Source organism: Zeus faber, assembly GCF_960531495.2.
Source record: "Zeus faber genome assembly, chromosome: 1".
Taxonomy (NCBI): Eukaryota; Metazoa; Chordata; class Actinopteri; order Zeiformes; family Zeidae; genus Zeus; species Zeus faber.
The window spans coordinates 46,135,128-46,159,382 of NC_137193.1; the positions used below are offsets into that span (position 1 = coordinate 46,135,128).

The 24,255-nt window shown below is 43.1% G+C and overlaps 1 protein-coding gene across 2 annotated transcripts; it reads right to left on the reverse strand.

Annotated features, from left to right (window-relative positions):
- Window positions 1-591: 591 nt before the first annotated feature.
- Window positions 592-22,311, reverse strand: plpp2b (phospholipid phosphatase 2b). Of its 2 annotated transcripts, XM_080012810.1 has the most exons (7): window positions 21,925-21,966; window positions 17,227-17,292; window positions 8,200-8,351; window positions 7,837-8,099; window positions 7,652-7,709; window positions 5,027-5,203; window positions 592-3,173 (listed from the first exon to the last, which is right to left on the reverse strand). In XM_080012810.1, the coding sequence occupies exons 3-7, from the start codon at window positions 8,329-8,331 to the stop codon at window positions 3,012-3,014; spliced, it is 792 nt and encodes a 263-aa protein (XP_079868936.1). In that variant the 5' UTR covers window positions 8,332-8,351; window positions 17,227-17,292; window positions 21,925-21,966; the 3' UTR covers window positions 592-3,011. The 2 variants fall into 2 exon arrangements, with proteins under 2 accessions (XP_079868936.1, XP_079868935.1); XM_080012809.1 differs by lacking the exon at window positions 17,227-17,292 and having other exon boundaries at window positions 21,925-22,311.
- Between the last annotated feature and the right edge of the window lie 1,944 nt (window positions 22,312-24,255).

Sequence of the window (24,255 nt, forward strand, 5' to 3'; positions counted from 1 at the left end):
TTTCCCAGGTACTGGCTGTACAGTTTCCTGTATTTGGGGTAGTAAGACTCAGACCCATACAATTTGTGGGGGTCCGTTGGCATTGTCCCCATGTGAGAAGATTTTCCCAAAGCAGGTGATTAAAATGTCTAGCTTTTATTTTGGTTTTAAGAGAGATTTCACCCCCACACACCTTTAAAAGATTCTAACATAATCAGGCTTTAATATGAATCAAATTATACACAGAATAGCTTTTAAATGGGGGGGGGGGGGGGGGGCATTTTCCTGCCTCACTGGAAACCATTGCTCACAGAACCAAAGAGAATGGAGAGTCAAGATATTTGTTGTGAAACCCTCAAGATCTGTTCACAAAATGACATTGTCTCTCAACCCCCTGCCACCGATCTTTCAGATGTAAAAATTGTTTGCAGTGAGCGAGCCAAGACCGTATTGAAATCACAAAGACACGGTATCTCACATTTCATTTTTAAAAGGTTGCAGTGGCAACGGGAAACTCCACACGTTTTTATCCACATTCTCAAGACATCCCAAGAAAGCCTAATCCTGTAGAATATACCATTGAAGACGTGCCGTCAAATGAATGGATTTGACTGTACATTTTGTCTTTATTTAAAACTCTGTTTTACAAAACACACCGTATATAGACAGACAACACAAGACAGATCATATCTTGCAAACACACTGAGGAATGGCCAGCCAGTACCTATGCTAAGGCACCAATACACAAAGGGGAAAAATAAAACACACAAACATGGAGCCACATTGCCTGAAATTAGTCCGTCCAGCAGCAGGGTTTGATTTCCAGGGAAACGCCGGATGAGAATCAAAGACCTGGGCTTTCCTACATCACTGTCCATTGTTTAGCCCTTTGCTTTAATCTTGGCTATTAGTGTGGATGCGTGGTAATACAGTGGGGTGGGGGTGGGGGCGTGTGCCTGTGCCTGTGCGCGTGTGTGTGTGTGTGTGTGTGGGGGGGGGGGGGTTAAACCAGCTCCAGGTGATTCTGGTCGCCAAGAATCCAAGGCAGAGGTCCTGAGGGCCTGGGGCTCCATGAGAATAGTGGAAGGGGTGGGCGGGCAGGCTCTGGGTTCATCACAATCACTACCAGGTGAGTGTCTCTCTATCCACTCCATCCCCCCTTCACCATCCCGTCTTCCTCTCCTTATCTATCAGGGTCTGTCTGATGTGTGGTCGGAGCTCCAGGGACCTGCCATGCTCTACGAGGGCTGTGAAGGAGCACTTATTCCGAAATTAACCTCATACATCGACACAGGAAAGGGAAAGGATGAACAAGGGAAGGAACTTTTAAGTGGGAGAGGGGCGGTGAGCCTGCTTGTGAGGCATATTTCGGTGTGGAAACCTTGCTCATTACAACAATCTTTAGAAAGCCCTGCATCTGGTTCATGTTTGGACCGGGAATTGGATCCCTTTGTATGGCCACTCCAAAAGGTCTGAAATGGCACTGATATAGTGAGGGCACCGGCACATTGTACATGGGAAATGAAAGCAAGTCTGAGAAACAAAAACATACATGTATATATAGATATATGCACACATCCTTCATTCAATATGTGAAACATGTCTCAGGGTATTTGATAAAGTATCTGTGGCTCATAGTGGCAAGCAGGGGCGATTGCACAATGATCTGGACAGCGCTGGCATCAAAAACCGATTCTACCCTCGTTATTAGACGAAATATACTACATTTTACATTTAGAATAAATTAAAACACCATTTTCAAAATGGCCCTCTCAAACTATCATTCTGTGATTAACTAACACATCAATAAAAAACAATGGGATTAAAAGCAGGACAAAAGGTCAAAATACCCAAATATTTAAACGGCAGTGATTGCTCTCAACCTAGTAGTGGTATGCCACTGTTAGACATCCTTAAAAAATCTACAGTATGTTGATATTTACTCCCTCACTAAAATCCACCTCACAGGTGAAATACCAATCATGAAAATCCATTTTGAAGTTCAGATTTCCTTCCTTTTCCCCTCAAGCTGGAAAAAAAAAAAAAGGAGGGATCATTTCCCAGTTTTTGGACCACGAGTGATGATTATACAACGCTAGTCTTCACTGGCATGTTCTAAAGAGTTTTGGAAGGTCCCTTCTAATTAGTTTGATCCAGACAGTGGAGACTAGTTGGAAAGGCACTAATCGTTTTGAAGTACAAATATATCTAGACTTCTACGAAGACAAATAAGCCAAATGGAAAGATCACAATATGACAACTGTCACGGAGGAATTAAAATCACTGTTGATTAAAATAGTTATAGTAAAGCAAAATGTTGTAAAAATGAGTTAATTACACATGTGATTATATCCTTGTCCATTGTCTAGTGTACACACCTTTCCAATGTGATCACTGGAAACTTAGTGAATCAATATCATCAACAACTGGTTTTCCCAATTGTTCTCTACAGAACGAGCAGCTTAAAAAAAGAGACTAACCAAAGCATTAAGCCTTCAACTATATATATATATATATATATATATATATAAATTTAACTTATTTTTGTTCTTTGCAGCAACAAAATTTGGTTCTTTACAAGTAAAAAATACATAAAAGAATGATATATTATTCAACATCAACAATGATGTCTCAAAAGCATTATGCTCCTCTCGGTCAGGAGAGGAGTACGTCATCATGGTGCTTCGAGAGGGGGCTGACGCTGCCCCCTCAGTCTGTCCAGTGGTTTTGGAGGTTAGGGGGGTTTGGGGGTAAAGTGTGAGTGGTTGACACATACATGCAGGCTGAGAGCTACAGACTGTTGGAGAGGGTATTCATTTGGACCCTTTCATAGAGGGGCGATGGACTGCAGCATTCCTATTGAAGCTCTAGAGGTGGGAGACCTCAGAAGGCATTGGGTTTCTTAGAAAACTCAAGTTAACCCCCCAATTGAACAGGGCAAAACAAAGTTATCCTCAAATCCCTTAACCGGACCCTTCCTTTGACACGGTGTTGGCAGTCTGCAGCCCCGGGTCCTGGGTGCCAGGCCTCTGTCACATGGGGCCCGGATTGTGGTGGTGATAGTTATAATGGTTGTTGTGCTCAGCATCTGAGATTTGCAGACTGGGCTTCCTCTCCGGCTCCTCGCTCTCGGCCGCCTCAGGGTTTGTCCGGCGCGGGGGACGCTTCTTAAAGAAGTCCGACACAAAGTGCACCTGTAGGGTTTGGGGTTCAGGGATGAGAGGAGGACGAGAGGGTCATTCAGGTAGGGGATGTCTTTTCAACACAGGATGGTGATGCAAGGGCGTGAGGGATAGTTAAGGACGTCTGAGCCAAGCTGGAAGGTATGATGGCACACGTCTGTAGTAGTCTGCTCACAGCTCTAATGATGCCTGATGTACTTACACTGATACATGCATATGTGGAAGGAACACACACAGCGCAGAACAGCCCCTCAAGCACCGAGGCACAGTAAAACACCTCAGGAACGTCTCTCCCCCTCTCTCTCTCTCTCTCTCCCCCTCTCTCTCTCTCTCTCTCTCTCTCTCTCTCTCTCTCTCTCTCTCTCTCTCTCTCTCTCTCTCTCTCTCTCTCTCTCTCTCTCTCTCTCTCTCTCTCTCTCTCTCTCTCTCTCTCTCTCTCTCTCTCTCTCTCTCTCTCTCTCTCTCTCTCTCCCTCTCCCTCCCTCCCTCCCTCTCCCTCTCCCCCCCTTCCCTCTCCCTCTCCCCCCTCTCCCCCCCCTCTCTCCCTCTCCCCCTCCCTCCCCTGACAGCAATTCAATCAAAACAGGGAAGTGGCCAAACAATAAACGGCCCAGCTGGACAGTGTGTCCTGGTGGTGGAAAGGACGATTGCCTGGGAACCTTTCCATGCAAGTGTGTGGCGTGGCAACGGCTTACACTGTGCCATCACACTCAACTCCACCCTCTTATTTGCAGTGTACAAAGAGATTATTTGTTTATTAAAAAAAAAAAAAAAAAAAAGTTTGAAAATTAAAATGAGTGTGGGGTTTTTGAAAGCACGTTAGCACCTAGACACATTTTGTTTTGGTCCAAGACAGTGATTAAAATAGTTAATCAACAACTGGTTTTCCCAATTGTTCTCTTCAGAACGAGCAGTTGAAAAAAAGAGACGAACCAAAGCATTGAGCCTTCAACTCATATATATATATATATATATATATATATATATATATATATATATATATATATATATATATATATATATATATATACATACATACATACATACATACATACATACATACATACATACACACACACACACACACACACACACACACACACACACACACACACACACACACACACACACACACACACACACACACACACACACACACACACACACACACACACACACACACACTCCCAGAGGTTTGAAGATTCTCCAAGGAGGAATGGAGCTGTGAAACCCTAACACTGACTGAAATAGGATTGCTGAATGAAAATATATTTTCTGTTGTTGGTTCAAAACTGAAAACATAACCAAAGGTCAAAGCATTTCTGTAGTTTGACAAAGTTAGCCTTACATTTACTTTCAAATTTCAATGGAGGAGTATTCAGACTTTGAACCTCCAAACATTACATTTTCAGTTTATTTATGCTCATTTCTGTTATTCAGTTATTTCACATGTTAAATTATATAAAATGTTTTACTCATTTTCCTTGAAATGAGAACATCAAATCTTGTAAAACACTTTAACGCCTATTTCCGTTGCCAAGTTGACCTAATTATTTCCACACCGAAGGAGGATCATTAAAAGACCCACCTTTTTTCTCACCTCCTTTTGAAGTAACAGTGTGGAACCTTCAACCATTAGAGGGAGCACCAGTCTACAACCTGATCAAATTAAATTGGAATTGAAAGTCAGTCCTTTGCTTCCCTGACAGTCACCAATATTGGTAAAGTAAGTCCAATGTTACTTTTAGTTTGAGCGCATTCTGTGTCTTACATTCCTCTATACAAATGATTCTCTCCAAAAAAAAAGCTCTTCTTGTGCTTTGAAGCAGAATCAACCATCTTAATACTTTCACAGGAAGACTTACATTGAGCACAGCGATGAGCGCCCCCTGCAGCAGCCCCACCAAGACGTCGCTCCAGTGGTGCTTGTAATCGGAGACTCGGGTGTAGCCCACGTACACTGCAAAGGCCACCAGGAAGAACTGGATGGTTGGCCTGACGAGTCTGGCCCACTTAGCCACCAACCTCGCCTGGACGTACAGCTGGAAGGGGAGAGGTGTTGGGAAGAAGAACAGAGGGAGAGGGGGAGCAAGAGATACAGAGAGGAAATTAGGCAAAGGGACAGCGGGGGAGAAAGACATTTTGAAATAAAAAGTGAGAATTTGGGAAAGAAGGAATGAGGGAGTGTTAGAGAGTTTAAGGGCAGAGTGGTTCCAGGGAAATTGAGTAATTGGAGGGTGGGAGAGGGAGGAAAGGAAAAATAAAGAGAGGTTGGGGGGAAAGGGAAGAAGGTTTAGTTGGATATTAATTGCTGCTATTCAAACAAATTGCCATTACTGTTTGAAGGTATGTGATTAGAGGGTTTTGGCCTGTGAAATTGTCAGGTCACCAAACAAGGGAACATCATGGATTTGGTGTCTGCCTTCGGTTTGAATTGCCAGCGATAATTTGCTGGAAGGCGAGTGTGCTGACAAAGCAGGGAGGCAATGAAATATTGAAATAACTGTTTGGCAAAACTAACATAAACGGGTGCAATGTTGAATTGCCTATTTGCCTAAGTAGATAGCATAGAGTATACAATGTTTCAAGATAGATTATATCACAATTCAAACAACAGTAATGAAATAAGAGAGGAATATATGAGGGAGACAGCACATCTTTGTAATAGGAAAATGGAGACTGGTTTGCTTCCAGTTACCTTTAGCTGTAAAAAAAGGTGCCGAGTGGCGATCTAATTTATTTCTACTATGGATTGAAACCCCTTTCCATGGGAGGGAGGTGGCTGCCAGAAAAATATGAAACTGGCAGCAGCACACACTCCCATGGCCTTCTACTGGGCTGCTGTAGGAGGTGTGGAAGTTGGCACCGTCGCCCGGCCACCTCCTCCTACCGCCACACAGCTCCTCAAGCCCAGCACTAAACACAGCAGGACACTTATGAAGCTTTTCCACCAAACAAAGTAGCTTAGTATTGGTTCAATATGGAACACGTCTCGATCTGACCCCAACCAAGTCCAATGCATCGTTTTTCTGCCATACAACAGAGCCATGAAGGTAGGACTTATCTCAGCGTGTTTGTTTTTAGTCGATTGAAGAGAAAGTTAGAAAATCATGAAATACAGTAGGTGTGAACAGAAGTCTCCATCATTATAAATCAGTTAGTGTTTAAACATTGAAGCTAAACTAGCATTGTGAATTTCTCTGAAGACCACGACAGGAACAGGAACTAGAAGCTGTGCTTTACTTCTTCCTCTCAATTTGGTTTTGTAATAATGATAGTGTGATGTGGGGATGGGATGGTTTGAGCAGCCACACCTGGATCTAGGTGATTGGGTCAGGGTGGCTGCATACCTGTTGCTCATTGGTTGGGCTAACGGGTAGTTAGTTAAAGCCCTTTTCCTCACACATATTGAGAATAGGAGCCCTGTCATGACATGTTCGATCTGTTCCTGGCTAATTCCACCTAGCCTCCTCTCTACAATAAACTGGTGTCTACAACCCATCGTCTTCTCTGTGCCAGATGGCTCTGAAAATGCCACTTGGGTGGCGTGTGGTAGGCAGAACTGCCACAGATAGTTATTTTGAGGAATGAAGAAAGGCAGCAGAAGAGACTGCCTTGGAAGGCAGAAAGAAAGATGCCTGACAAAACACCAACTTGGGATGACGACTTTGCGATGATTGCTATTGAATAATGGTCTGCAGTATCGCTTAGCTCCAGCCGTGTGGTTGGTACGCTTGGCACAGGCCAACGCACCCACGAACTAAATCCAGCACGGGCACTTTGGCACTGCTTAGTTGGTTGTTTGCAGGCTTAGGCACGGCCTGGCCAGGCAGTGGAAAAGCACCATTAGTAGATAAACAGTATCCACTGCCCAGTTCATCACTAGGTTATCACTGCTAAGCTCCACTTTGAGTCCCTGATAAGCACACTGTGCAAATAAACATGAATTGAGGTCACGCTCATAAAACAGAGCCTCAGGGTTCATATGAAGCACTGTGCTTACAGAAAGGGGTCTCTAGTTAAGAGATATTTCCGACCTCACTCTCAACTTGTACCAAACCAAGTCAGGAGGAATGACTAATTGCTATGCTTGGCCTCCATGGAGGATGGTGTCTCGCGGCGGCGCCTGGCCTTCAGCACAAAGAGAGAAGGCCAAGGGCAGTGAGCTGGACAGGCCTGGAAGACACAACACAGCGCAGGCCGTTCCTTTCATCGCTGCCAGGAAATCACAGCACAGGGCCCGAAGCCCATTTCCCTGCATCCACATTCCTCCTCTGAACTGCTGCTTTGTCCTTATATGTCCCACAGCCACAAGCTCACTGTGTCAGACTATTTTCCTCTTCTCCCAAACAACAATCCATGTCTTTTACTCCCGATCTAAATGCAGAAGCATGTCATCAGATTAGTCTATCCGGGGGCCTCATATGATGCACATTGAATTATATGTTTAAATGGAACTGGCTGCATGAGGCTCTTCTTCTCCAACTTACCGCAAGGAAAAGCATGCAGTACATCCCAAAAGAGGAATGGCCCGAATAAAAGGACAACCTAGGGAACAGAAAAAATAGAACTTACTCAAATATCATCAAGGAAACATTCACAACTCATGATTCACATAATTATTTTCTTTCTAGAGTAAGAGACATTTTCAGTCCAAAATCCCTGCGCCTCCTACCTGGACTCGGTGACATCTCGCGGCCTGCCGGTGCAGTTGATCTCCAGAATGTAGCCCTTGCAGACCTTGGGGGCGCAGACTGCCATGAAATTTGGTCTTGGGCGCCCGATGGTGAACTTGGCGAGGTCGGTGAGCGACTGGCTGACAGCCGCCCCGAACAGGAAGGTTCCCAGCACTTTGTAGAGGGCAGCCAGGTACTGGTTGAAATCAGAGTTTGAGTAAATCCTCTTGCTGTAGACCAGATAGGCCTCCCCAGAGGAGATCTGACAGTAGGGGGAGATAGAGAGCAACATTTTATATGGGTCGATAAAGAAAGACAGAATCTTATACTGATCTGAAATTGAGACCAGAAGGATATCTTACAATGATGACAGTGCAGGAGATGGTGACGGCCGCCAGAAGACCATGGGTGATGGTGTCTGGTTTTAGGGGATACATGATGCTCTCGTCGTCACAGTACACCCCCCGCTGGTAGGGTTGGAACAGGATGGTCATGACAATGAAGGGCAGCGCCGCTGCAGAAAGACAAGTACAGATGTGTTACAAATATAATATTATAGTTTAATCTACAACAATATAATTTATGTTCACATTTATACCAATAGTCATGATTGCCTCAACATGATCTTGTAAAAAAAAGTAGAAAAGAGCCAGTACAAAATAAACAATAGAAAACAAAGAGATTCAAATGAGATAGTTAAGTGATTTTCACCACGATTCTGACTATTGCTGAGTATTATAAATATCTAAAGTCAGTCAATCAAAACTAAAGCAGTACAACATAAGAGTTTTATATGTTGTACTGGAAAAAAAACGGATTTATCTTTTTTTTTTTCTTCTCCCCAGTTTTCAGACATTACATCGTCTGCTAATCTGAGAAGTCAAAATGTTTTTCCAAGGTTTGCTAAATAGTTTTTTAACTCTCACACAATGAAACACGCTACACGCAGGGCAAACACCTCACTAGTAGTTGAAACTTCAGGGCAGAAACACACAGCAAGGGATTATAAAAACAAAGGTTGCTATAATTTTTACGTACACACAGGCAGGCAGCCGCGCACACGCACGTCACCTACAAATGCACATGCATAGACTCAGGCGTGCAACGGATAGAGAAAAGTCTGCGCAGCTCTTTTTAGGATGAAGTGATGTGGTTATGTGCACAAACAAGCGAAAGTACAGCCACTCAAGGCTTCCAATGGATACAAAAAAAAATGTCCTTGAGATGTTCTGGAAGATCCACCCGCAAAACAACCTCTCTTTCCATCCGTCTCTCCCTCTTTTAATCGATATATCCGCCACACGAGCATGCACGCACACACACAAACTATGAGCGCAGATAGGCCATTAGCAAAGCGCTCACGTCAAGCACCGGGTGTTTTGACCTGGAAAAGGCTCATGTTCTTTTTGAGTCCGTCAAGGAAACCGGGTTAGAAGTAAGAATCTACATCGCACCCTTGAAACTCGCCGCCACCCAGTTCGGCAGACAGGAAGAGAGCCTTGGGGCCGCCCGCTAAACGCAAGGAAAACAGTCGTGAAACGGCAGCGCACACACATGAAAGCGCGGTCCAAATAGTATTACATTTCTTCTTTAAATGAATAAGTGTGTACCGCTCCCATTCTTTCAGAAAATGCCTGCAGCTGACATAATTCCAGGCGGACTTCCAGGGAGAGGGAGTGATGAGAGGCCAAGAGTCCACATACCATGGAGAGACTGAAGGAACTTTTACAAAATATACATTGAAGTGCTGCGTCAGGATTTGGGGTGAACAGAGCCCTGCTCCACCTCAACGTCAGAGTCTCATTGTAGACACACGGGACCGTAATCTACAATCCATGTGCAAAAACAAGGCTGCACAATTATAATAAACTATTCATATACAGTAGCACTCCTCAAGTGACAAAGTGTTAAACAAAAGGGAGAAAAGAAAGTTAAAAAGGTTTAAAGTTAAAGACAAATCACAGTAAAGGAGTCATAGTTTAAAGCAATTAAAGTAAACATGTGTAAAATCAACACATATTCAAATAAAATATAAAATAGTACCCACATAGCACAATAACACATCACTTAAAACAGAACTTAAGACAAGATTATAAAAACGTAAAAAAACAAATAAAAAAAACAATTCAATAAGTTTAAAAAATAAATTAAACAAATTGATTTCAAAATCAAATTGAAGATAATAAATAAATGAATGAATGAATAATTTAAAAAATGTGTTTTTTTTAATTATTCATTCACTCATTTATTTATTGAGAGGTTTTGTTTTTTACTCTCAAACAGACTTCCAGAGTATCGGTGCCTGAGTGGAAAAAGCCCAATCACCCTTGATGGATGGTTTTGTGTGTGGAATCACCAACAGACCGAGTCTGATGAGAAAGAAGATTCCTATCTGCCTCGAACTACTTGCCTTGAACTTGTCTGACAAAGCGCGTTGCCAAGGAGACGGGAGACAAAGACTGAGACTGTCTGCTAACAATGTAACTCAGCACATATCCCTCCACACTGGACGGACAGGCCTTTACTGGCCCAGGTGCAAAAGCAACTCCGACGGTGACAGAAAATGGAGGCTTTGTGCCAGGAAGAGAATAAACAATAGCGCTGAACACATCGTCGCACAGTCCCGGAAACCCGATTCGAGAAGAGCTGGGTGACAGAACAAACTAATGAGGAAGAGAACGCCACAAATATGCTGTAGACACTTTGTTAAACTCAACAGAATGCTCACTGACAAAAATGGCAACCCGTTGAGGTGACGTGTCATTCAGTTTCAATAAGCCAGAGTCTGATAAGCCATTTGTGGCTGACTATCCTATATCCTATCCTGAATATATAGTTAATTACTTAAAAGAAAGCCTTGTTGAAATTAATTCAAATGTACGACCATTTAATTACTTTTAAGGCCTAAAAGGTGTAAAATTGATGTAAAAACGGACATTTCAAGACAGAAAACAGCAAACCATCCTATTAAATCCCTCCATCCACCCCTCTCCCGTTTCAAGCCATTCCTCTCTACACGGCCTGGCCGAATGAACTTCAGCAGCTGGTTGACATTTGCTCTTCTATTGCTGCTTCTCACCAAACAATCAACCAACTGACTGATCCACCAACTGGCCAACCAACCACTCGACCAACCAACCGACTGCCCAACCAACCAACCACCTGACCAACTAACCAACCACTCAACTTGACTGACCAACTAACCAATCACCTGATTTACATTTATTCATTTAGCAGACGCTTTTGTACAAAGTGACCTACACGCGAGGCTAGAAATAAACAAAGCATACATTGACCAAGCAACCACCCGACTGACCAACTGAAAAACCCTAACCCTAACCCTAACCCTAACCCAAAACAAATCAACCAGCAAACTAACCAACTAGCCAATCAACCAACCAGCCAACCACCTGACCGACCAACAAGCCATACGAACCAACACCTTCATCAAATCTGTTTACACGACTAAGAGCTCTTCAAGAGCTGGTGGACGGAGTGGAGTTTAAAAAGACTTATTGCCATGCATTTCCATCCTCTACCCTGCACCCCACCCAACCCCACCAAAATCCTGCTGGCAACAGCCACGGGACAATACATGGACTCCCCCAGCTCGACCGATGGCGTCCGGGACGACTTGGGGGGGAAACCCTGACGCGTCTTCTTGACGGCAGCTCCCGTTCCTGCATCCTGACTCCTGCTGGTGAGAGCAGAGGCTCAGAGCAATGTCAAGAAACAACTGTTGCTGCTTTTTCCTCCCCCCCCCCCATTGACAAATAGCTGGATAGCGATCAGACTCCGAGATGGCAGATACGGGAGGAAATCACTTCAGGAAATGTGGTGCTTGCTCCTGCTGCCAACTCAGCATTCCAAGAGTTGGGCCACGGATCAATTCTTTTACGTTTAGGAATCTCTCTCTGCCAAGAGATTTCAAATTACCCAACTGAGTCAGAGACACACACACACACACACACACACACACACACACACACACACACACACACACACACACACACACACACACACACACACACACACACACACACACACACACACACACACACACACACACACACACACACTTCAACCCAGAATTGACCTTAATCATTTTATTTTTCCTAAAACATAAAAAATAAACTCCAAAAGCCAGCAGGGTAAGGTTTCACTTGTTTTGAGTGAAAATAACATTTGTTTCTTTTGACATCATGTTTATTCTTGTAAAGTGACACCATTTTTTCAAAGATTGTTGTTCAATTTAAAAAAGAAGAAGAAATCTCCAGCTGTTGCTCCAATACCTACATTATTTCAAACTGTGGAGACTCTTGCTGTGGGACTTGATTTGCATTTTCACAGCCTGTCAAAGAGTCTGTAATATTATTTGAAAGTGTAATATTATCAGGGAGTTTGCATGAATGAAAACAAACTGTTTTCCGTGTGTGTGTGGGGCATTACATATACTACTGTCATCACAGCTGTGCTGGATGGAGAGAGAGAGAAGCAGTATGGCATGAAAATCCGTTTCCACTCACCACATTACGTCAGTTAATACAAACTCCTTACGGAATGGAATGTTTACTTTTAGCCCAATATTAAAATAACCAATAATAAAAAGCAACGTGGAAACAAACATATTTGCAAAGTTTTAGTTTGTGCCACTGCTAGTCAAGCTTATGTCCGGTTTGTTTGCAGCAATTTATTAAACATGAGAACCTGAGTAGTAAGTATTAAAATTAATACTGCTTGGTGAACTTTTCTAGAGAAATGTCATGGGGTGTAATTAAATCTACATTAGAGTCACACGGTTTATTTACCTCAGTCCCTTTATGGAGCTTTTAACACTTGCCAGAACCAGGCCATTAATCACGGTGGTGGAGGAGGAATGAAGTGCAAAGCTCTAATGAAAGTTGCCAGCAGCTAATTGAAACATACGGCCTTCTTAACCAGCCGGCCTCACACCGGTGAAAACGGAACAATTACTTTTAGATGTCTATCGTCAACGGAAAATATAAATATTTGGGGTAGGTATTTATCTGTTAAACCATATGGTTAAAAAGGTCTTGTATTGAGTTTTTCCCGTACAAACTCCTGTGGACCGTCCAAGGATTTCAAGCCTGGGCAGCGTTGCCAGTTTGTTACACAGTTCATTGACACAGTGAAGTCAGGCCAGCACCTGGCCTCAAATAACCCTGGCCTTGGCTTTTTCAAGTCCAGGGATTTTTTTTATGTATTTATAATGGAGCATTGATTCACCCAACACTTGCCTTTCTCATATTCCCATAAATCTTCCATGTTTGTATGAAAATAAAATGTTGGCTCCCAGATTGAGACACTCAACAACCCCTGGACCGCTGTCCTGGGCAGAACCAACACTCACTCTCGTTTGTGTGTGTGTGTGTGTGTGTGTGTGTGTGTGTGTGTGTGTGTGTGTGTGTGTGTGTGTGTGTGTGTGTGTGTGTGTGTGTGTGTGTGTGTGTGTGGAGTGGGGCGATCACACACCTGTGTGAGTTTACATCATGACCATTACAGCTAGGAAGAAAAATCTTACTGAGCCACTCAGAGAGACACACATAAACACTCTTTAAAATGCAAAAATAGAGCGAGAGTCAGACAAGCTAGTTCTTGAGGATACCACAAGACAATCCCACAGCCCAAATCCAGTCTTCTAGGGCTGGGCTGCCTCTGGCTTAAACACAGACCAGTGTTTTTGACTGCAACTGAACCCTAGAAACCCCAGACCTCGTGTAGGGTTCTTCCTTATAGAGGAGGAAAGGGTAACATAAGAGGGGAGGGTGGAGGAAGTTCTGGGGGCCAGAGGTACCTCCTCTCTAGACACCTGCCATTACAGTGGAGGGAGACACCGCCCACCATGGAATGTAGCCAGGAAGGTAATCTACCGCTGCCAGGCACAGATCTCCTACCCAAGTTCCTAAAGGGAGACCGTTTGAAGTTCCAGGATGTAGATCTGGGGTTTCCTGTCTGAGATTAAGGGAAGGCTCCTCATTCGAAGGCTTCCCATTCTGAAGAGTTTAAATGTGTCTCATTTACCTTCCCGCAGATTGCTAGGCACAACACTAACTTTTAAAAGTGGTTGCCAGGCTGGCAACCAGGTATCAGCTTTTGGTTGCTGAAACTGAAAAAAAGGTTGCTATTTTAGTCACCTTATATTTTGAGTAATTAAGATACTATGCAGTTATACGTCAGCTAAATAATGAAAATGTGACATGAAAGAACATTTAATGTTTAACAGTAAGTGAACAAAATTCTTCGTAGTTTGTGATTTATCTGACATGTTTTGATGAATTTGAATCTTCAGTGGGGAAGAAACACAAGTCAAGACAGACGAGAGCTGTGATAACTCCAACTCCTCTGGTCACACTTGGCCTGATCACACTCTGTCTCTCTCTTACACCCACATTAATATGTTCACCACACAGACAATAAGAATCTCAACAGTCCCCTCATTTTTAACAATGATCAATTTTAATTTGCATCTTTCCATTTAAAAGTAGCTCTCCACCAGATGAGGTCTGAGCCATACTCATTATTGATTCTGTCTGTTTACAAAGATAACAACTGGTTATTGTACACAGCAGCATGTTGACAATATGCAATTCAACTCAATGCAATATGTTGACAAATGGGACCAAATTGACAAGAACAAAGACTAAAACTGAAGACATTTCCTGTATATTTTTACTTTAGTTCGATTGGTAAGTTCACAAAATAGTTTGTTAGTTTTTGTTTTTTCTTGCCACTAGTTAAACGATTACTCATCGCGTCGTTCTCTCGGAAGGATAAAGTATAAAAAATGCCAAATGGATCGCCGCCCCCCTGTCAAAAAAAACAAACAAAAAAACTCTTGAGATTGGTTTTCACACAAGTCACCCATATTGACGTGAACAAAGTGACATTCGCTGAAAAGCGAGTTGTTTGCATCCCTGACTGAAATAACCTTGCTCCACTGCCGTCCACTGGTGCCTGTGCGCATCGGTTCGCACGTGAGTAAAGGCACTAATGCACATGCAGTGTTCTGGTCCCGACTATAACAGCAATATTTAAATATCACCAATGCAACAAATTTATTTATTTTGGGGCGCACGTTTTGCGGTTTGTTGTTCCTATTTTTTATGTTAAAAAGTGGTGACCAAAGTGGACAACCAGAGGCCACACAGTGGTTGCCAGTTGACTCAAGCTAGTTCCCAGGTGCAACTGGGCAACCGTTACTGTCGAGCCCTGGATTGCAATTTATTCACAGTGACACTAGGCGTCTCCCTCAGCAAACAACACGATAATAAGGGTGGAGGCGAAGGGAGAATGCTTTGCATGTCAAGAGGGTCTCCGAGTCTGACACAGCCACTGTCAGTCACAAGAGGATCATCGATGATACAAAAGCTTAAGATTAATCCATTCATCAGCTGCTTCAAAACCAAGATGCTTTTCTGTAGCAGAGGAGATTTGAGCCCCCCAACTATCTAAAGCTAATCTGCGTCCTCCATTGTGTCTGTCATTCTGAGCCATTCATTCTGCCTTCCAGCACCTCCGTCTTCCAGTTTGTCATTCTACAAATCCTGGCCTCCTCCCATACACTTCCCTTGTCTGTCGAAAATATAGAGGCCTCGCTGGGTTGGTGCTGTATTTAGTAGTCAGATGTGCAATTACCCAAGACGTACTGGAACCACAATCGCACCATGGGGACGGTTCTGGCTTATCACATCCTCCATCTCCATCTCCATCTCCTTTTTCGCTCTGGATGTTGCTCTCTTATCCACTATGGTGGTGTGTCCTTTTCCAGGCAACTTTGCACCCTTGCAAAAGGTCAGTGCCTCAACTCTAATCAAGGGTGGTTATGGCCACACAGCCACAGTCATCTGGATGATGGTGTACTGCTAACCATTAGTGCACCTCACACCTACTTTGTCCCTTTTCAGATAAAACCTACAGCACCTGCAAGGCCATATGTACCGTTGATTATGGTCGTCAATTTGTACAACGGTCTGGGTTTTCATTAAGCATATTTTCAGGGAATGTCTGGTCTGTGTTTGGGACGTGTGAAGGCGAGGGTCACAGCTGGACCATGTGGTGGAGTGCTTCCCTTTCCTCCAATTCATCTCTTTCTCTCCATTCTTTCTAGTCTGGCTTTTAGGGTCACTCAGTGAGTTTCTTTCCTTTCTCCAATCCTCTTATCATTTGTACCTTTCTTTGCCATCCTAAAATCCCCTTTTCAGTCCTCTTTTTGTGTTAAATGTTCCCCCTCCTCCAACCCTTGCCCCTTGTCGTAACTCTGTATGAATACAGGGTTGGGCCATTTCTTTGATCTTTCACTCCCAGTCAGTCCTAACAGTTTGTTGTCTTTGTCCATTTCGCCCTCTCTCCTCTACCAAATTTTCACAGATATATTTAAATGTAAACACAGGGAAGACATATACTGCAATAGGTGTCTCTCTCTCTCTCTCTCCCGCCCCTGGCAAACTGACTGACTAATGTGGAAGGTATGTGCTGAGCCTACAACCTCTGCCGGCGTTGGCCTCTGGAATTCTAATAGAGACGAGGAACGCCCAACCTCCCCAGTCACACCAAATCCTGCTGCTGCTAACCATTCTTGATTTTTAATCCCAGTGTTACACTCTGTCCACTCTTTACGCATGCTGAGCACCAAGCAGGGCAAAAGAGCGAGGGCAAATTGGACAGATGAAAGGAGTGGCGGCTAAATTTGGTTCAGCAATCAGAGAGTCTGGTTTTGGGGAGGGTCAAAGAAATGGACCACACAGGTTTAGGTCTAGACTGTACAGTATACACATTTAAAGCAATGGTATAAAAATAAAATGCTCCAATACAAATAGTCAGGATGAAATTAAAGCTCTGTAGCAAAATCCAGTGACATAAAAGTTCATACAAATGTATTTGTGCAAGGCTGAGACTCAGAGTTTTTTTTTGGGCTGGGAAAAAGCAACAAACACAAAATTCCCAATATAATAATAATACGCTCCTCAGTGGAATACGTAAACTTGCACGTCTGTTTTTTCAAAGTCCTCTGGTTTCCATGACAGGGTTCTCCAGAGAGGCACCGTTGCTATCAGTGTCTTTAGAGCCATTCTCTGAGAACGCAGCGCAATCCGCCTTCTCAACGCTGTCACATAAACACACTCATCTCCCCGGAGACTATCAGCCCCAAGCCCCAAACCAAAACTTCCTTTATTTCTCGACCGGCAAGGTTAAAGACTACACTATCTATTTACATGTAAGAAAAATGTTAATAATAATATTGTAAAAAAAAAAAAAAAACCCCTCCCGAACATAGTTGTGTTGGTTGGGTTCCTTTGGGAATGCAACTGATTTAATCTGAGAAAAGAACCAAGGAAACTCTGGGAAATGGACTAATACTATGTACCCACCTAATCCTCCTGCTTGTGCTACACTTGCTCAGCCAAAGCAGCAGCCTCCCCATTAATACGAAAAATCTGAAAACAAACAAGTGAGAAGTGTGTCGGTAATCTCCCTTTGGTTATTAATACATATCCCAATTATTTGCCAGTGTCGGATAATTAAATAAAACCATTAACCCCGAGGAGTCTTTCTGGCACGGCAGGAGCTTCTTTTATGTTCCTGTGGAGACCTGACATTACTCTGACTCAGAACACACGCCTCTACCTCTGAGTTGGCTGGCTCTCTGCCAAAAAAAAAGTGAGGAAGATAGATCGAAGATCAGACCGGGGGGGGACATCTCAACTTCAGCGCAGTACGGGTGTACACGTGGGGCGTGCACATGGACACGGCGCCGATGAGACAAGTCAGATCCATTACAGACAACAAAAACAGGTTTGACACAAACCTTTTTATCACAATTAAAAATGTATGATTGTGTACAGTTGGTTGGAGCACAAAAACAGGTTTGACACAAACCTTTTTATCACAATTAAAAATGTATGATTGTGTACAGTTGGTTGGAGCACAAAAATTGGTATGCACGCATGAGTGTGTATTTGCATCCATTCCTTGCCTTGAGGCCCTCGCACAACCTAACCTAGAATACTGAGTACTCGATACTCATAACTCACAGCTCATTGCTATTCATATCACCTTCAGCGCCACACAATGCCATCTGCCAACCTGCACTCTGCTGCTCCCTTCGCTTCCCACACAACCTCCATACTGTACCTCGCAGGAGCTTAACCCAGACGTGTTTTCTCTCTCCGTGCTCTCAGTCAACACCCACCTCCATCTATTTGTGCCGAGTGCAGACTTACATAGACAAAAAGGAATCGAGACACATACAGAAGGACAAAAAAATGTTAGACGGAGGTGGAGGTGGAGAGGATTGAAGCTTACAATGAGAAGGAAAAATCCAGTTTCTGAAAGACACTTGAGGATCTGAAGACGGGATTGAGTTTCTCCCATTGTGGATCCTACAGCCACGGCCTTATTGAGAACACAAAGATCAAAGTTTGACCTGGGAACCTTCCCCCAAAATCAGATCTACAGGATTTAAAAAAAAATAATAAAAAGGTAGGTCGAATGCACCGATTAATCGGCCGACCGTGTGTTGTTTAGATCTCCTTCATTTTGTGTCCAAATTTATAATCTACTAATGGTAGGATAGAGAGGATTTGGACGTGGTGGCACATGCGGAGCTGATGGTCCGGTGATTAAGTTGCGGCTCCAGGTTATTACTAAAATTATATTGTAAAAAAAACAGAGCTGCCAAGTCTCAGACTTGGACTGTGAGACTCACACATATGAACCAGTTCACATGCCACACCTCTTATTTCTTACGCTGAGAATCCCAAAATTAGTAAAATAGCTTTTTTTTAACTTATTTTGGGATATCTTTTAAAGTAGCTTTTAGCAGTTTCTCCAAAAAAAACAAACAGTTGTTTTATTGTAGCTGTAGTTATTGTAATTGAATGAAACCAAAAAGGCACTGTGCACAACCGTGCACACGATAATATCGCGATATTTGGGCAGGACTGCGTCACAATATGAAATTTTCTATATCGTCCAAGCCTCGATAGCTTATCGCGATCAATGAACTAGTGGATTCGTTCTCTGGTACAGTGGTGCCTTGATTTACGAGTGCACTAACATACGAGTTTTCCGAGTTATGAGTCGTCGTTCTTTCAATTTTTTGTATTGATTTGCGAGCGAAAATGTGAGTTACGAGGAGCGAGCTTCAGGTACGCCGCTGCTAGTTGGCGTGGCGAGCGAATCCGGCCAGCGTCCACTCCTTCACTTCACGTGGTTACCTGAGCGTGGAAGCATCTCTTTTGTGTTTTGTGCTCACGTTGTGCTTTTTGTGCAGTTATTTTGCCAAAAAAAATAAAAAAATTTAAATTGAACCATGGGTCCTAAGAAAGTAAGTGCTGAGAAGAAGAAGCGGATGATGTCGATTGAATTAAAGCATGAAATCAAAGAAAAACATGAGCGAGGTGTGCATGTGATGGAATTGCCAAGGCAGTACAAGCGTAGTACTTCTACGATATGAACCATACTGAAGCTGAAGGAGGCGATAAAGGGTATTACGCCAGCCAAGGGCATTGAAATAATATCTAAGCTGCGGACCGCTGTCCATGAAAAGATGGAGAATCTGCTGTTGGTGTGGTTGACGGAGAAGCAGCTCGCAGGAGATAGCGTGATGGAGGGAAAAGGCAAAAATGCGAGAAGGCAAAAATGATCTACACATTCTCTTTCATTATGTTTTATTATGTTTTTATAAAATATTTGTTATTTATAAATACATTTTTCTCATTTAAAAAACACCTAACAAAAGAAATTGGGGTGTTTTTTTGATTTGCTATACGAGCAGATTGAATTACGAGTTCTGTCCAGAAGGAATTAAACTCGTAAGTCAAAGTACCACTGTATTACGTTAGAAGACGTGGACAAGGCACTCTGGTTGGTGATGATGCGTTCATGGGAACTCGGAAAACTGTAATTCATGTCGGAAGCGATGCTACGTTCACGGGAACTCGGAAAACTGTAATTTAAATCGGAGGTGATGTTACGTTCACGGGAAGCCGAAAATATATGTATCGGCATCAGCTATTGAAAAAAAAACACGTTATTTTTCAACATCGGTATCGGTCCAGAATTTCACAATCTGTGCATTACTACTAATAATCTATCATTGAAGAGTGCTAAACAGATGAAACATATACAATATAGCTGTAAAAGCAACCAATACATGCAGAAATCCCTTTAACAACAACAAAACCAACTGGTTTAAGGATGCCAAACCTTCCCTGTAGCAGCAGGTAATGTCATAGACCAGGTTTTAACTAGAACCTACACTTTCCCAGGCCAGTGGTCAGTGTGACTACAGGAGATGGCAAATTGCGACGTCACACAAATTAAGTGGCTGACTTGACTATTATTTGAGCAGATTAAGTGATGGCGAAAGAGAGAGAGGAAAGAGGGGAGAGGCTCTGGGTGGGATCCAGCCGTCAAATCCCAACCAACCAACCGACCGACCGATCGATCGGACCACCGGCGGTAAATCCCAGGCTTGTGACAGAGAAATGCTTATGAAGTTCAGTGAGCATGGAGAATTAGTGGCACTCTCTGAAAGGCTCTCATCAATGGAGAAATCCCACGCTAGAATCAACTCAATGAAAGCCAGGATACGCCGTAGCCACAAAACAAGAGAGAGCCTGGCGGACATACGGACATAAACCACGACCCGAACCGTGACTCTGGCTCATGACGCCGCCAGCAGCACCACACTGTCAAGACCCAGACGACAACACTGTCAATGGCCGGTGGCATTCTTGCAGCAAACCAAACTAAGCCACATTACAACCACAACCACATTGCTGCTCGCATACACAGTATGTCCAAAACGACCATTTTCTTTATTCTTTGTACATTTTCCACTTGCAGTCTGTCTTGAATCAGGCACGTTGTCATATTTAAAGAAAAGCCGGAGGGCATTTGAGTCATTTTGTACACATCTCAAAAGCAGAAAGACACACGTGGCTGTCCACCAGGGAGACATTTTGGGAGAGTTCTGAGTGATTGAAGAACAACAAAAAAAGGTGGTTGTGGGTTCATGTGACAGAAGATGTATTATTTTCCTCCGATCTGTTAATGAAATTTAAACCAGCAGACAATGGAGGGAGGACTAATATCGACGATCTTACTGTATGTGTGGATGCTGGAAGGTCTGAATCTCTGAAAGGTTCTGGGTAAAGAGGCTACTTTACTAAACTTAACCATAGTGTTGTTTGACTACGTACTGTGCCAAAACCAAAATCCTCCCAAAACAAATCCTAACTAAACATAAATAATAGCCCCAATAAAGTATACAGTAAACAATAGCCTCCAATAATGACCTGTTAAGTGGATGCAACATCTTAGATAAACGGATCAAATGTAGGAAAATAAGAATTCCCCGGTAACTTACAAGTTATTGAGGGAAGTGTGTAATAGCAGCAGGGCACACAGGCGTATAGAATTTCCATAAACAAACATTTAGCTTCCTGAAAGTCTGCAAACCCCTGCAGTGATGTAGGCAGGGAAGCCCAGTGACAGAAACGAGAATTTAAATGCCCTGAATAGTGCATAGTATATATACATGTTTGAATGTCATCTGTGCTGGTAAACAAGCACACACTTTTATTTCTTTATTTATTTTCAATAAAAGACTATATTGTCATGTAACTCAAGCACTGACATTGAATTGTAATGCGGTGACTTGAAAAAACATACAGTATACAATTTAATTGGATGTGTGGTAATTTCCTATATACTGTCTGGGGGTTTTGATTAAGATAATATCTCGATACTTAAACGCTGTCTATGTTCTGAACTCTTGCCTTGTGTCTCACCAAAGTGCCCAAATAGAGTCAATTAATCGACATCGAGGTATTCGGTTAATAAAACAATTTTAAAAATCGTGATGTTAGATGGTCAATATTGACCGCCGCCATGAAACAAATATCACATTTTTTAAGCAGATTGCCATTATTGGTTAAAAAAAAAAAAAAAAAAAAAAAAAGGAGCTTCGAGAACAATGACTTAAATAGCACATTGACGCGATATATCTCAATTAAAGTTGCGGTGTAACTTTGTCATTGCGTGACAGGGGGTCCACTCACCCACCACCACGCACAGCACGTCCATCACCACGTACAGCGTCCTCTTCCTCAGGTCCTTCATGTTGTTGTTGTGCGCTGACCGGCGGACGGAGGGTTTTCATGGATAACAGCCGCTGCTGCCGCCGTCTTCTCGTTCCCCCGCACAGCAAAGAAACCAACAGAGAGACTTCTTCCGGGATCCTCTTCCTACCTGCGGCTGCGCTCACTGCGGCCGCGTGGGAGAGTTTTTAGGGTTGTTTTTGTTTTGGGTGTTTGAAAAAAACAAAACAAAAACAAAAACCACCTGATCACTCCCACCACCACCCAAAAAAAGAAATAGTCTCTGGATGTTCCTGTAGTTCCGCGGGGTTTGTTCTGCGCCGATCCCTGGTTCTTTCTCTCTGAACTCCGGATCCACACCTCCCCTCCCTGAGCTCCGGACCCACACCTCTCCCTCTCCCTCTCCCTCTCTCTCTCTAGGTCTGTGGTCCCTCCTCCATACTTCCTCATTTGGCCTCAGTTTCTCCCTGGTGGTGCAGCGGTGGTAGGAGGACTGTTGAGTTTTTACTCATGTAAAAGCAGAAATAACATGACACTGAATGACGACAGTAAATCGCAAAGTAGACCCACCGCCTTCAAAGTACATGATAGTATTTTGTGTTAAAGGTACTTAAATGTCAAAGACCGGTTGTGCGTTTTTCAGTGCTCGTGCACATGCATTTGGGTCTCTGACGGATCTACCAACACACACACACACACTGCTCTGCTGTGGGCTGCAGAGACCAGCACAAATCATTTAAAAGAAAGTGGAATTAACACCCGCTGTGTGGTATTAATGTGTGTAAGGTCGACTGTACTGTAGGCTGTGGCGTGCGATCCGCCCCGTGTTTCTCCAAACAAATTGTGGGTGAATTTATTTTATTATATTTTCTGACGTTTCCGTCTTCCGTCCGACTTTTAAATGAGGCCTTGAAGATCTAATTTGAGTGACGATTCAGCAACCGGATTGCTTATTTGTCACCTCAAACTTCTTCAGAAGCATATTTTAGTGGACTGATAAGGTGAGTAAAGCTCAAACCCGATTGGATCACAGAACCAGGGGCCTCCGGAGGGTGGCTCCTCGCACTGAAACAGCAGAAGGGGTGGATTGGACTCATGTTGGAATGGCTGGAATGCATAATCTGATTTCCATTTTAAGAAAAAAAACAACAACTTTAAAAAACATGTTTTGGGGACCTCACTCCACTTTAAAGTATTACAAGTAAAAGTGCTTGTCACATCCAGTGCTCTGTTATAACACAGCCATATGAGCGCACATATTCCAAAAAATAAATAGTTTAAGTGGTGTCAGTTATTTTCAAGGACATGGATCGTCATGAGCAATCCTAATTCAGTAGTTTAATGGATAAGCCTTGATTTGACCCCCCCCCCCATTGTAAAAATAATTAATTAATTATATATATATATCTCCTACTTTTTGACTAAAAGTAAAACTATTTTCGACAAACAATCCTAAATCAGCAGTTTGATCGATTCAGTCCCTTACTTTTACTGTTTATAAATAGAAATCAACATATTTTTTTCAATGAACATAATGTGACTGTTGTAAATATAGTAAAGTAAAGGCTTAATATATGTGACCGTCTTAAAACAGAACCTGGAGAAATTCTAGGACTTTGAGTGTAATCCACCCAATTGACGGATTTTTCACTTTAATTACAGTCTTCAATTAGTGTGTGAAACTCATTTTACCTATTTCAGAAGCCGAAAGATTGATAATAAACAGTAAGAAAGAATCCAGGCAGTGCATTTGCCATGTAGGTTGTAGTTTATTTCCAGTGAAATCATTGCAGGGCTGGCACAAAAACATGGAAACCGGACTTTTAACTTCTCAGAACCTGGAGTTGTCCACTTCTGCATGTCGGAGGCCTCACTCTTATGTATCAATGAAATAAATGGTCCCGCATGAATTCATTACATCTGGATAGTTTCCACATTTCCCCACGTTGGACTAACTATCCAAGTGCAATGGGCTTGTTCACCTATCTTCAAAACCTCTCCACTCTCCGACCTTGCAGCTTCAGGTCAGAGGATAGACAGAGAGCGAGAGAGAGAGAGAGAGAGAGAGTGTCTGTGTTGGATCTACTCTAAATGCACCATTTGCAGAATAAAGCCCAGGCTTTCACATTAGGGAACAGCGCCAAGGTGGACCCAATGCCACCCACTGTGGACCCCCCCTCCACTCGGTGGGTGGGTACCTTGAGAACACAGCAGAGGTCAACAGAACCTGCAACCTTACAAAAGCAGCGAGACATTCCGAGCCCTGCTGGGCCTTGTGTTGTACAATTTGCA